Genomic DNA, 14,290 nt, shown 5'->3' with positions numbered 1-14,290 from the left:
TTCTTGATGTTGTCCTGTTTTACAGAGGGGCCGTGTTTGGTGCACACCATCACAGGAGATTTACTGCGGGCCCTTGAGGGCCCCGAGAACTGCCTCCAGCCCCGTCTGATCTCCGTGTCCAGTGAGGGCCACTGTATCATCTACTATGAGAGAGGACACTTCTGTAACTTCAGCATTAATGGAAAACTCCTGGCCCAGATGGAGATCAACGACTCCACACGCGTAAGAGGAGACATGCACGTTTGAACAGAAACAAATACACGTTCACATGAAACAGTCTCCATATTTATTTCACTTTTATTTCCCCTCAGGCCATTCTGTTGAGCAGTGACGGTCAGAACTTGGTAACAGGAGGTGATAACGGTGTTGTTGAAGTCTGGCAGGCCTGTGACTTTAAGCAGCTGTATATTTACCCCGGATGTGATGCAGGCATCAGGGCTATGGACCTGTCCCATGACCAGAGGTAAGCATACCTCAACTATGGGGATTAGGTCATTTGTACTATATAGTGCTTTTATTATATACATAACGCTCATAATATATTTACTTATGTATGTTATGGAAATGTATAATTTGAATGAATGTATTTCATATATATATTTGCAGGACTTTGATCACTGGGATGGCGTCGGGCAGCATTGTGGCGTTTAACATTGATTTCAATCGATGGCACTACGAACATCAGAACAGATACTGAGACGGAGACAGGAAGATGAAGATGAAGCAGGGAGAAGGGTCCAGTTCATATCCTGCTAGACAGTTGATGGTGTGTCCCTGTAAGTTCCGGGTGGAGTCAAACCCAGATGAAAACACAAGACATATCTCTAACGTTACTTAGACCTTTAGGGTTGTCCTTCACTCCCCACATACTATGATGAGTTGCCTAAAGTCCTTTTGTCTGCAAAGATCATCGTACAGGATCGTAGCCGGGAGGACGGCAGGACTGGATGGACTGTAGCGCAGTTCCCAGCAGAAGAGGCTTTGAGATTTTTCGGGAGGGTTGAGGGAGGGAGGGGTCCTGGGGCGAGATTAAGACGCGACGGTGAACTTAATCTTTGTAAATACGAACTGCAACGGCGCAGTTCTTCACTGCAAGGGGATAAAAATCATACTTCTCCATTACGGAAGATCCCATCACCTTTAATTTATTAATGACTTGCTGTAAGATATTGTGTAGTTCCAACGAAAGGTTGACGAAGGCCTGCCGATTCACAGGGAGGAAGTGAACTGATCTGACGGGAAACAAGCTTCTCTTTCCTCTTTGTATATTTGGTAATTGTTTTGTCATATATGTAAATATTGTGATGGTTAGGAAAGCCAGGCATGTAAGCGGGCCATAAAAAAGAAAATAAAGAGGAGAAAAAAAGCAACAAAAAAAGAAAAAGAAACCCTCCCTCACTCACACGTTTCATTATTTATGAGAGAAAAAAAAATATTAATGTTGAAGTTTTTGTATCAGACACTTTGCACCGGTAACATCCCATCATTTATCGACGTGTTAGGATTTTTTTGTTTGTTTACTACCATATTTAGGCCCATTCTCCATTGTATAATTTGTGCATTGATGTTTGTTGTATTTAAATAATTAATATTATAATCATATGTGATTACGTTGTACAACCACAGCCACAGTAAGCAATATCCTTGTAGCCAAGAGTGACTGCAGAAACGCAGTTTAATACGTGGATTAAGATATTTGAAATCCGCACACACGCATACTGAGACTTTTTTTTTTTTCATCCCCCTCCTAAAAAGTGTGAGAAAAGAGTGAGAAGGATATTTTTTCAATCAGCAACACTATGATACTGAAATATAGTCGTTTTACTACAAAGGTGCAATCACTAGTCAGCTGGAAGCTTAAATGGAATTCATAAATGAAAAAATGAACAAATTATGCAAAGAATTTGTTGATCTGCCTTGGCATTGGCCATTGGATGTGAATATAGATGAGACGGAGGCGCATAAATAACATGCAGGTCTGTCTCAGTGTAGGTGAGTGGTCAGTACTGTATATTTGATTTGATTTGTACATTTGCTAAATATCTTTTGTTAATTTATTTTGCAAGATGTATCTGATCATGATGATTGCTTATCATTTTAATGTATTACTTTATTTTATTTGTCTGCATCATTTGTGGAGAGGAGAGGAATAGTTTATTGGCAGGAAGTAAATAGTGGATGATTTATTTGATTGATTCAGATGTAATTTTTAAATTCAGTCCCCACCTGCTGTTTCATGCATTTGCTGCAACTTGAATAAGCCAGAATCTCACAGGTGTCTCTTAAAATGTTTAAATATTAATTCATGCCAATATATAGATCAATAACTGTAAAATAAAATTGTTTCCTTTTTGTCGTATTTACAATAAAACAAGCCAAAACATCTTTTTGAGGTATTCGTATTTTTTTTCTTTAAAAACATTTGTCATGAATTCAGTGGTCACATACTCTTGTTTTTGTTTTGTTTTTTGTAAAAAATGGAAAACATTTCCGCAAAGAATACATACTGTACACATGCACAGATGGTTTATCTTTAATGGCATTTAGTAGCTAATAATATCGATTACAGTTTGTTTTGTTTGATTGATCCGCTTTATGCAGACGTCATGCGTTCAAGAGTTTTAGCGAATTTAAAATATATTGAAAGATATTGATTTGGTCAAATATATTTGATTGTTTAATCGTTTACAATCAAGCATGTTTCTGAGGCTTGCAAAAAGGGAACAGAAACATTTTGCCGAAATCATCTTCAATAAAACGTTATAAATAACGTTCCTCATTGTTAAAAAAAAAATGAGGAAATATTTTTATTTTTCATTTGTTTAGTATTTTAAATTAGTTCAAAATATATTTTATTATCAAGTGGGTAGGCTTACATACCAACTGCTCGGCCTTTGACTTTACAATTATTTGTATGAAATTAAATTACAGTCACGTGACCAAATTGAACAGCGGAGGGAAACGTTCTGGTGCGCAGAACATAAAAAGACAGGGGAAATGTAAAACAATGCACGAGAACAGCAATGTCCAAGTGAAAAAAAAACAGAAATAATATATAGGCCTATATTATTTTTTATTTTTTTCATCGTAAGTCTGTCAGTAAAAATATGTAACGCTGTTGTTGCCTGAGAGGGCAAAGCGATTGACGTTATCAGTTCATTCCAAATATCTCTCGCTCAAAAACACAACAACTGTGGTTTGTTTGTGAATAGGCATTAGGTTTACATTAGAGAGAATTTAAAATGTTATTTGTGTGATAATGATTCATGTAGATCTGATGCGTTTTTGAAAACTCTTGCTACTTCATACTTCAGTACAAAACAGTGCTGAACTTTAGTCAATGCAGATGTGCATGTTATGTCTTGCAGCATAGCCTACAGTCAAACATATCAGAAACAATTGGATGTACGTCTGCAAGATGTCTGTTAAATATCACTTTATCTGGAAAGCATCTGCTGTTTACTAACACCTATAGACGTTTTTGAGATGTCGTTTTTACATGCATTTTAAATCATAAACATCTTTTCTAAGTGTCTATTTGACATCTGACAGGAAACGTCCTATAGATATATTGCAGATGAGCAAACACTCTAAAAATAAGTCTTGCAGATGTAAACACACACACATCAAATAGACGTCTCCGTGATGTACGTGTGCTATCAGGGAAATTACCAATCCAGATATAATTTAATAATTACAGAGACTAAGTTCTTGAATAATTAAAGAAAAACAAAGTGTAGAAACAGTAATGTTATTTGCTCTACAAACCAGTTTGTAAACTTCACAGTTACGACAATACATTAAAATAATATGGTATAAAAAAAACTTTTTTGTAAAGCTAAAAATAATTGGAAGCGGATGAGTCTGAAAGTCAGACACATTTTATTTACAAATGGCCGCTCTGGCGCTTAAAACAAAAAATGTTTTTACAAATGACAGTGGATAGGGAGAATGTATCCTCATATTACTTTATTTTATTTCTGAACCTGGCGGATTCTACTGTCCCCTAGTGGTGAGGTGACGCAGGGCTGGAGGTCACCGTGAAATAAAGTAATAAATGGATAGACAGGGTCAAACAGTATCAATACACAACAACAAAATGAGGTTAAAATGTATTTTTTAATAAGATAATGTCTCAAATTATAATGTATTCCATGCACTAATGAAAGAATACACTGACACCGTAAGCAGGGCTATGAGTTACTAGAACACCTCTTACAGCACTTCAGGAACACTCAACCCTAATCCGACTTCTCATTACACAGCACCACTGAATGAATGTCCTGCATCAATGAAATGGAATTAATCAGAACGAACCGGCATTTGTATTTCCAAGAGCAGACCCTGTATCAAGGAATGTTGCTTATGTCTTTCCCACAATGCATTTGTGCTTATGTTCCATATACTTAAAAACTGCAAAAATGGTTAAATGTGACTTACATTGTCTAGATAAGATAAATAAATATATTGTCAATATCAAAATAATTGAAATTATATTATTTACACTGATTACAAAACAAGGTCCCCATCTCACGTATGAACAAGTGCTGTGCGTCAAGTACTGTAACCACTAAGGGAAGGAAGTCCAGGTATCGGCAATTCAAATCATTTTCAGTCTGCTTCCAAAGGTTTTTGGGAACACGGGATACTAATTACCAGGAATGCCAATAGCTAATCAGTTACAGTGTCCTTACGGTTTCCTTCTGGAGCATATGAACAATACCGGACCAATAAAAACATCACGTTTCTAAGGTGCTTCAACAGAAAAAGAGGACATTATTTAACTTGAATAAAAAAGAATATGTTTTCAATATGTATAAATGAATGAAAAGGTTATTATAATGACCATAAATAAACAAGAAACCCTTCTTGACGGTCATCATGTTCCCTGCACCTTTATGTGATCAGATTACAAAATGGTTCAGTTCAGTTCAGTTCATCGGTCCACTCGGCCGCGTTCCGAATCCTCATAAACCTTTCTTCTCTTTTAGTGCCCTTTCCACTCGCTCTCTTTCCTTTCAACGCTAGAAAGGGGAGAAGAGGGAGCGGACAGTCTCCGTGGAGCAGGCGGAAAAGTCTTCAGACTCGGGCGTGGTGGTGGAGGTGGAGGAGGTGGTCGTGGCGGGAGAGGGACATGGACTGGGGAGGAGGGCCGGCTGGGACGTGGGGTCGAGGTGCAGACGAGGCGTAAAGGCTGGGATGTGGAGGCTACAGGTCGGCTGGGTGGTCCAGGGAGCTGCGCTCACATTCGGGTGGCGTCCTCGTCTGAGAATCTGCCTCTCCTTATCAAGAGCGGTGGTCTGATGGAGGAAATGGGGAACTTTAGTCTTAATTATTTGCATTATGTTCGTCAGTTAAAACACTTACTCCCGGTTTCACAGACAAGGCGTAAGCTAGTCCCAGACTAAAATGCATGTTTGAGCTGTTTTAACTGAAAGAAACTTCTACTGACATGTCTTAAAACATGTCAATGCCGTTGATTTGTCTAAATATGAACACCAGTAATGTTTTTTTCCCCAGGGCACGTTTATATAACTAACTTAAATGTCCTAATTGAACTAAGACTTAATATAAGTCCTGTCTGTGAAACCAGGCCTAAAGATCTTAGACAGAAAGTCTAAACTTAAAGACAGTGGATGGTTGTCAAAGTTTGGACATTGGACGTTATGTCTGTCGACATTATATATACATTGGAATAATATGAGGGTGAAAAAAGTGGTGGTTGAACTATCCCTTTAATTAAAATTATTTAAAAAATATATTTATTTTAAAAAATTCTAAATAATAATAACAAATTAAATGTAAATACACTATCGTTCAAAAGGCTGGTGTCAGTAAGACTGTTTAAATGTTTAAAAATACAGTAATATTGTGAAATATTATTACAATTTAAAAGAACTGTTTTGATATATTTTAAAATGTAATTTATTCTAAAAAAGCAGAATTTTTTAACAGATTACTGAAATCTTTTGTTCATACATGTTTGGAAGAGATTCCAACAATAGAGTAAAATTTAAATTGAATGTATCCTTGCTAAATATAAAAATATAAATTTCAAATAAAAATCTTATCGTCCCTAAACTTGTGAACAGTAGAGTACATGTAATATTAATACATACATAAATATATTAACAGTGAATTTCTACTAACAAAATCAACATTATGGGAAACAGCGGGACTGGTTGCTGAGTATATTTTTTTCTGCACAAGATCCTGAGAAGCCGGTTAGAAGCAGGACAGCGACACAAGCAGCACACTCAGGTGAAGAGCACATACAAATATGTCAATTGCCATGATGTTGAAGCAAATCATGCACATTCTGAACTGAGAGCGTTCACACACACGGGCTGAATGACTGTAGATGGCCAGAGCACGGCAGCCATCTTTGATCATGACACGAGCAGGGTTCACAACAAGACAGGGGCTGGCGTGCTACAGCGGATGCATGGCGTTACCTTATCCAAAACATGCCCGGGTTCTGATAGAAATCCAACGACCCTGATCTCTGGATGGAAAAGTCATGGTCGAGCTAAGCGAAGAAAAATCAGTGGAGCTCAGACAACATTACAGATGCACTCAAATACAGCTGTACTTCAACTGTTAGTCAAGTATATCATTTGTAAGCTAAGTGTTTGAACTTTTGCCTCAGCTGTCCATCACACACACTGTGTCTTGTCTTTGTTTATTCTGCGTCTGGTGAGTGTGTTCTTACCGTCATGACGGACACTCCTGGGGTGTTGTTGCTGGCCTTGGGCCCAGTGTTAAAGTGCTTCTTGATCTTTCCTGCCACTGACAGCTGGTGCTCGTTTTCTGACAGACCGTCATTCTGAAACAGCCATTGATCCGATCAGTTACTGTAGTTATTAAACAAGAGGACTACATGTGTTAAGACTGTGTCTGTTAAAAGATTCACACATTCAGATGAGTTTAATCTGAGTTACTCACAGTGACCCAGGGGTGTTCCAGCACCTGCAGCGCTGTGTATCTCTGATCCACTTCCACCGTCAGCATGGACACGATCAGCTCCTGAGGACACGCACGGGACAGTTACTGACCAACCCCAATGCCAACAAATACATACTGATGTCCAATTTCAGACTCATGACCTTCAATTGGTGAACAAAAAGTTATTATTAAAATCATGAATAATAATAATATGGGTTTTTTAAAAGTGATATAATATGATAAGAAATAATGAGTAGGTTTTTAAAGCAAAATAATATGATAATAATAATATGTAAGGTTTTTAAAAGCAGAATTCCACTTGATTTCGAACATTATACATTTAGTTATTTTGTCTATAGTGATACACTATTTCCTAGTCAGGGAAATAATATATCATAGACAAATCACAAAATTATCATATTATTAATATAATTATATTTATAATATAATATATATAATGATGTTGTTGTTTTTTGCCCACATTTTATTTATCACATTATTTTGTTTAAAAAAGCTCACATATTATTTTGCTTTTTTTTTAAATTATCATATTATTTTACTTTTCAAAAAGTCACATATTATTTATTATCATATTGTTTTGCTTTTAAAAAACCCACATATAATTTTTTGTCATATTATTTTGCTTTTAAAAAGCCCACATATTATTTATTTTTAATATCAAATTATATTGCTTTTAAAATACCCACATATTATTTATTACCATATCATTTTACTTTTAAAAAGCCCACATATTTATTAATAATATTATTTTGCTTTTAAAAAAACATATTTTAATATCAAATTATCTTGCTTTTAAAAAAACTCACATATTATTCATCATTATCATATTATTTTGCTTTTGCAAAGCCCACATATTTATTATCATATTATTTTGCTTTTAAAAAGCCCACATATTATTTATTAACATATTATTTTGCTTCCAAAAAACCCACATATTATTTATTATCATATTATTTAAAAAAAAAATATATATATATATATATTATTTTGCTTTTTTTTTTTTAAACATGATTTTTAATATCAAATAATGTTGCTTTAAAAAAAAAAACACAATTTTATTTATAATGTTATTTTCCCTTTTAAAAAATCCACTAATTATGATTTATTCCAAACAAACTCCACTTACTTTGGCTGAGTCGGATACATTGTCCCAGTACGGGAGAGGGAATTCTAACTGTCCCAGTAGTATCTGGTCAAACAGAGCTTCTTGATCATCAGTGCTCCTGAAATAAGGAATGCGACTTCAAATATACATCAACAGGGGGAGCTCGTGCATTTGGTTCATGGATAGTACCACAGATAGCCACAGGGAGGCGCAACATCATCTTACATAACCTTACAGCTTTGATTACATTACTCAGAGTGCACTACATACCAGCAAGAATGTATTTAACAATGAATCTTTGACATCTACTGATAAATTCACCGCTTTGATGGCAATTACAGCATTTTTTTTTTTTACGATTTCGAAAAGCATAAAAACATTAAAAAATGATAATCTCACATTAAGCCACATTTTCTCATACACACTGAACTTACCCACGAAATGGAGGAAAGCCACAGAGGAGAATATATGTGATGACTCCAGCGGCCCAGATGTCTACCTTAAGGCCATACCTACAATCCAGAAAACAAAAGAGTGTTTTTAGTTTTATTGCTCTATACGTAATACTTTTCAGCTTTATAATTCTAAATAATATGATCATAACAATCACAACATGAAAATATCACACATTCAATGACCCAGATTTGTGCAAACATGCTCAAATATTCACCCGGTCTCTGCGATAATCTCTGGTGCTACATATGTGGGTGTTCCACAGACAGTGTACAGCGGTCCGTCTACCACGGTGGCCAAGCCAAAGTCGCCCAGCTTCAGCGATTTGCTTCCGTCTTGATGCTCGTACACCTGTGAATCAAAGCGAAGAGCGATATTAGAGCTGGGAGCAAAATCAACCTAGATCCTTCAAAGCAATCTTTGAAAATGACATATCCGGCTCTCAAAAATCCCAAGGTGAGCAAATGTGCAGATCAGTGTCAAAAATATGCGCTCGCTTCAAATAAACAGATATTTGTGCGTGTAATGACTTTAACCTAAATTCCACGGATGCTAAAAAGGAACTGAATCCAATGAGCATCCTAAGATTGGCTGGCTTTGTGTTTGTTGTTATATAATATGTAAAGTGATGCATTATGCAAAAACCTCATTCTGCATTGCGAGGTGCATTTACATGTATGCTTCCAGCCACAAGCCATTACCTTCGACACACTGAGACTCGGCTCTTTCTAGCTCACTGGAGTGCATTTGAGAAACAGAGGGTCTTATTTACTGCTACCAGATCACATTTCAATTGTAAAATCCACAGCATTTATAGACAAATTCCCCAGCTCGTAAACAGGGCTTAAGGCAAGACAATAATTGTGTTTTAATGCACTGGTCCATTTAGAGATTTTGGCATATTTTGCCTCCATAACTTGTCTTCTTTCAGACCAGTGAGAAAAACAACATCCAAAATACACATTTAAAGCTACACTGTGTAGGAATTACTCCCATCTAGCGGTGAAATTGTATTTGACTACCAACTGAATATTACTTTCTAGCCCCTCCCATTCCGAGGGTGTTTTAACTCCTACGGTGGGCGTATTATTTCAAATCTGCCGGCAGTCGCGAGTAATCTCCCCCTCGCATTCGTCACGGTGCCACGGAGTGTAAAAACGCGAAAGGCGAAGCTTGAATTTCCAGGTATGTCCCTCTTTGGCTAATGTATTTTCAAGATGGAGGCGCAACATGGCTTCCGCCATTTGAAATGGCAGATTCTACGCCTACGAGAATACTTGATTAGTTGGTAGAAGTAATTATACATTAATGAGCACATATCATTTTGAAATAACAAAGTGGTTTTTGCTAAGAATCTCACTTAAAAAATTATACAGTGTAGCTTTAAAATGTTACACTCGCTATCTATTTGTCCACTCCAAAAAATCACCATTCTCCAATCTATATTCTGAAGGTTTTTACAAGGGGGTTTGTTCATACATCATTATTCCTAAAAACCTTACGATATTTCTCTGGCTGTTGACAGTATTTTCAGATTTTTTTGGAGTGATAAAAAGAGATGTTCAAAATCTCCACTGTAACCTTTAACTTAATACGCCAACAAAAACAGGAATTTTGAGCCTTGCTTTATCTAAAGTTAGTGTTCTGGACATTTATGCTAATTAGTGCATATTCATTTAGTCATTAAATATTTATTCATAACGTTTCAGAACACTTGTAATATAAAACAATTGTTTTAAATGTACTGATTAGTCAACGGGGGAACTTGAAAGTTCACCTGTGGTGTCTTGCCTTAAACAACGCTTCCCTCAGAATCAGTAGAGGAAGTGGCTCAGCCATTGATTCATGAATGATGTCTGGTAAAAGGTTTCGTACGAGAGCAGCCTTGGAGAACAGCACAGTCTGTGAACTGTCAAAGTGTGAGTCACATCTCAGTTCTTCCGCCGCAGAAGTGATATCACACGTATGCAGTCAGTCAGTAGGTGGCTGGTCTAGACTCAGTCAAAGAGCTCGCAGCAATCATCTCTCTTTCTCCAAACACACTTCTATAGTTCCAGCCCACAAGACCTATGAGTTTCATCCGTTCCTTTCCTCTACACAACACGTACACACAGGAACACATGTTTGTGGAGGCTGGTGATCTTTAGGATGTGACAACAACAGCGCTTGAGAGTTAGACGTGAGATATTTTCTCGGGATGTCACTCTCAGAAGTATGTTTTGGAAAGGAAGGAAAGGAGGAAGGATGGATGGCGTGCTGATATCTTACCAAAAGGTTCTCTGGCTTGATGTCCCTGTGGACGATGTTAAGGCTGTGTAAGTATTTGATAGCATTGGCAAGGTTGTACAGCATGCCACTGGCGTCCCGCTCGGTGTATCTGTTGGCGGAGGTGATGGCATCAAAAAGATCTCCTCCCTAAAAATAAGAACAAAGTAAGAAATTGAATAGTCGTCTTCACTGTATTAAATATGCATTGATTCTTATTAATGCTACTGAAGTTTTTCATTCAAGAGAAGTGAGAATTTTAATTTTTGTAATATGTTTAACATTTATGGCTTAGACCACAGCAGGTAGCCTATCCCAAAAGCAACATAGTGTCGGCCCAGATCCAGCACACATCTGGTCCAGATGTGTGCTGGATCTGGGCCGACACTATGTTGCTGTCTGGGATATTAGGCTGAGGTCACGATAATACCTAATGCACAGACACAACGCACATCCGATTTCTTTCCCAACTTTACGTTAACCGACTGTGTCTACGCGAATAATCGGCAAGACAACCATTTTGACAATTTTTTGAGTGTATTTGATGCTTAAGTGCAATATGCCGCAAAATAATTGAATTTGTGATTGCATGATGTATGAAAACGGCTTTCTCTGAGCGCGCTTGTGACAATCCTCGCGAGTACATCACTGAGTTCTTCAAAAAAGACTAGTTTTTAGCTTGAGCTCCGCGTTTTCAGAATGCACGAGAATGCATGTGCGGGACACTGCAAAAGTCATAGACGTCTGTCTTGCTCGTTTTAAATAGAAAAACAATGAAAAAACTGCAAAAATGCATTTTTGTCTTTGCCCTTGATATTGTATCCATGATGTATATCATCATTCTGCCCAGCCCTAGTCTGAGGTATCTTTCACATCTACAGCTCGGTTTGGGAATGGAACGCTTTCAAAGCAAGGTGGTATTTCCACATACAGAAAATGATCTACGTCACACGAGTTTTCTTGAGGACGAGGAGTTTATACACAACAGGCAGAAAGTTCACGGTGGCCTGGTTTGCCGTTCGCATGGCAGAAATCCCCTCGAAGAGTCGAGTTAAGTGGAGCAGCGGCTTAAAATAACGCTCGGTTCAACACAGGCTGCACAACTGCACAGGGTGGCCATTACACGGACCATCAAGAGCTCAAATTCATCCGGATCACCACAGGACATGTAAAACAAAAATGTTTTTCAACTCAGGTGCATGAAAATACTATAGTGCACACCTTCACAAGCTCCATGACCAGATAGAGTTCACTGTAAGTGTCCATTTCCTCGATCAGCAGCACAATGTTCGGATGTTTCACTCTTCTTAGGATAGCCACCTCATTCTGGATCATATGCTCCTGTGCAGGAGAAAATTCAGAATGAAAATATATTGTATAAATCATCATAAAAATAGAAATATAAGCATTTTATTGACCATATCATAATGCTCTCACATCTCACCTTCCCTCTGCATTTTCCTTTGTTGATGATCTTCAGAGCGTACGCCCTGCTAGTCGAGTGCTCCACACATTCATGGACCACCGCAAAATTCCCGTCTCCGATCATTCGGCCGACTTTGTACCGATCTGAAATGGAGCTTGGGACTGTGGGCATCGGCGTCTCCTCCAAGGGCTCGGCTGCAGACGGTAAGGGAGAAAATTAGAGCAAGACTGAGTGGGCCTCATTCAGAATCTGTTTTTATGACTGAAATCTCTGTAGGCAGTGGAAGCATTTGATTCCCGACCAACATTCCTGGTCTGAGAATCTCTTTGAATGCAGCTCAAAGAACAAGATGATAAACATGTATTTGGTTCACACCTCATGCTACTTTCATTAGTGTGTTACAGTCGGCTACACTGTGCACATTGAAGCGGAAATTATTGTATAATGAACACCTGTGCAAAGCCTTCAAATGTTGACCTTTATTCCAGACACACTGAGCAACTATAAAGCGTTCATTAGTAAAGAGCCTTCTCATTAATAAATTCATCAACCTGCCATATCTGCATAAGATCACAGTTCTTGAACAGCACAAACCTACTGTAGACCTTGATCTCTTTTTAAGGAAGACATTTATATTTCATGAATGGTCAGTTGACTGCCATGCTTAACAGTCTAAACCTAGTGATGCTATTGTTAACTAAAAATTGACTAAACTATATAAAAATTGTTTTTGCTAAAGCTGAAATAAAATTGTTAAAAATATTTAATAATTTAATAATATATATTACAAATATTTGTTAATTTTTTTTAGGTTGAAGTACTGACATTAACCTAAAACTAAAACTGAAATAAAAATAATTTTAAGCTAAATAGAATTTTTTTTTTAAACTACGGTAAATAATAAAAATCACAAAAGCACACGTCAAAATTGCTCAAATTTAAACGACAAAATATAAATATATAATTAAAAATATACAAAAAAATACTAATAATAGTACATAAATAATACTGTCTAAAACCCAGCTTTGCTTGATCTCTTACCATCGCTCACAGAACCTTCCTCCTCATCCATACTGCAGACTTTGGTAGAGGCCAGAGACAGAGAGGAACCACTGTGCTGGGATCCCTGTGAGGAAGAGAACATCCAGTTAAACCAGAAACCACTATAAGCATTCACGATATTGTTACGGTGGGCACTTCAAAATACCATGAATAAATATTTATTACGAATTATTCCGATTTTTAGAATCCATTTTAAGAATACTTTTCCCATCAACAGTTAAAATGCACAACATCATTGTATGTATGCTGCATGAGAAAGAGACGTGAAAGCACTCTGATGTAAACAAGCCCAGCGAGCATGAGCAGCATGGCGGAACGAATGAAGAATACGTGCTGAATGAAAATGCACATTCACTCTCTGACAGCTATGGATCGAACAGCAGAAATGCAGTTGTTACCCCGGTAACCCCATAAACAAAGCAGCAGCGCTTAAAGACTTAATAGGCTATTTATTTTGAAACTTATATTTAATAATACATTATTAAAATCAAAAGTTGTAGCTGTATTATTTAATGGACCTAAATTATCGAACAATGATCAGATGTATTTGTTGGTAACACTTTTTTTATACTATTATTGTTACGTTACATGCTGTTCCTTTAGTATTAACTATAAATTATGCATATTACATACAACTAACCCTAAACCAAACCCTAATCCTAACCCTATAGTAAGTATGTATCTCAGTACTTAAATGTATAATTACAGTGTAACAAAGATTCCTTAAAATAAAGTGCAATAATTTTTTAACGGTTAACAAAGAATAATAACTTCTGTAACAAATATAGCTATTGCTCATTGTTAATGTTAGTTAATGTATTAACTGGCATTGGCTAATGAGACCTTATTGTAAAGTGATATAGTATTGTTCTTTATTCTTTATATTGTTCTTAAGTCTTTTGCACTTGAATCTGTTTGAAACATTTGTTTACTTTACACATTTTTGTGTATTGCTTTATTGTATTTATGTTCAGTCATTTTTGTTATAAGAAAAAAGTTATTAAACCCTGTTA

General features: G+C 36.7%; 2 protein-coding genes across 9 annotated transcripts in view; one reads left to right on the top strand and one right to left on the bottom strand.

Annotated features, from left to right (window-relative positions):
• The window catches only part of nbeaa (neurobeachin a), a 43,837-nt gene extending 41,452 nt beyond the window's left edge, over positions 1-2,385 (top strand). For both annotated transcript variants that reach the window (XM_079600754.1, XM_079600753.1), the window contains exons 44-46: positions 26-222; positions 312-463; positions 607-2,385. In XM_079600754.1, the coding sequence (XP_079456880.1) occupies positions 26-222; positions 312-463; positions 607-697 (440 nt within the window). In that variant the 3' untranslated portion in view covers positions 698-2,385. The remainder of the gene's footprint in view (positions 1-25; positions 223-311; positions 464-606) is intronic.
• A 1,477-nt stretch (positions 2,386-3,862) lies between these two features.
• The window catches only part of dclk1a (doublecortin-like kinase 1a), a 48,947-nt gene continuing 38,519 nt past the window's right edge, over positions 3,863-14,290 (bottom strand). For 5 of the 7 annotated variants that reach the window (XM_079599592.1, XM_079599593.1, XM_079599595.1 and 2 more), the window contains 10 exons: positions 13,257-13,341; positions 12,234-12,409; positions 12,011-12,130; positions 10,793-10,939; positions 8,742-8,875; positions 8,506-8,583; positions 8,093-8,189; positions 6,946-7,026; positions 6,713-6,826; positions 4,102-5,300 (listed from right to left, as the gene is read on the bottom strand). In XM_079599592.1, the coding sequence (XP_079455718.1) occupies positions 5,025-5,300; positions 6,713-6,826; positions 6,946-7,026; positions 8,093-8,189; positions 8,506-8,583; positions 8,742-8,875; positions 10,793-10,939; positions 12,011-12,130; positions 12,234-12,409; positions 13,257-13,341 (1,308 nt within the window). In that variant the 3' untranslated portion in view covers positions 4,102-5,024. Of the gene's footprint in view, positions 5,301-6,455; positions 6,530-6,712; positions 6,827-6,945; positions 7,027-8,092; positions 8,190-8,505; positions 8,584-8,741; positions 8,876-10,792; positions 10,940-12,010; positions 12,131-12,233; positions 12,410-13,256; positions 13,342-14,290 lie in introns of all 7 variants that reach the window. The other 2 variants (XM_079599594.1, XM_079599598.1) reach the window with 1 other exon arrangement.

Source organism: Phoxinus phoxinus (assembly GCF_949152265.1).
Source record: "Phoxinus phoxinus genome assembly, chromosome: 23".
NCBI lineage: Eukaryota > Metazoa > Chordata > Actinopteri > Cypriniformes > Leuciscidae > Phoxinus > Phoxinus phoxinus.
The sequence above is the reverse complement of the archived record's forward strand: the minus strand, read 5'-3'. Positions and strand labels throughout refer to the sequence as shown.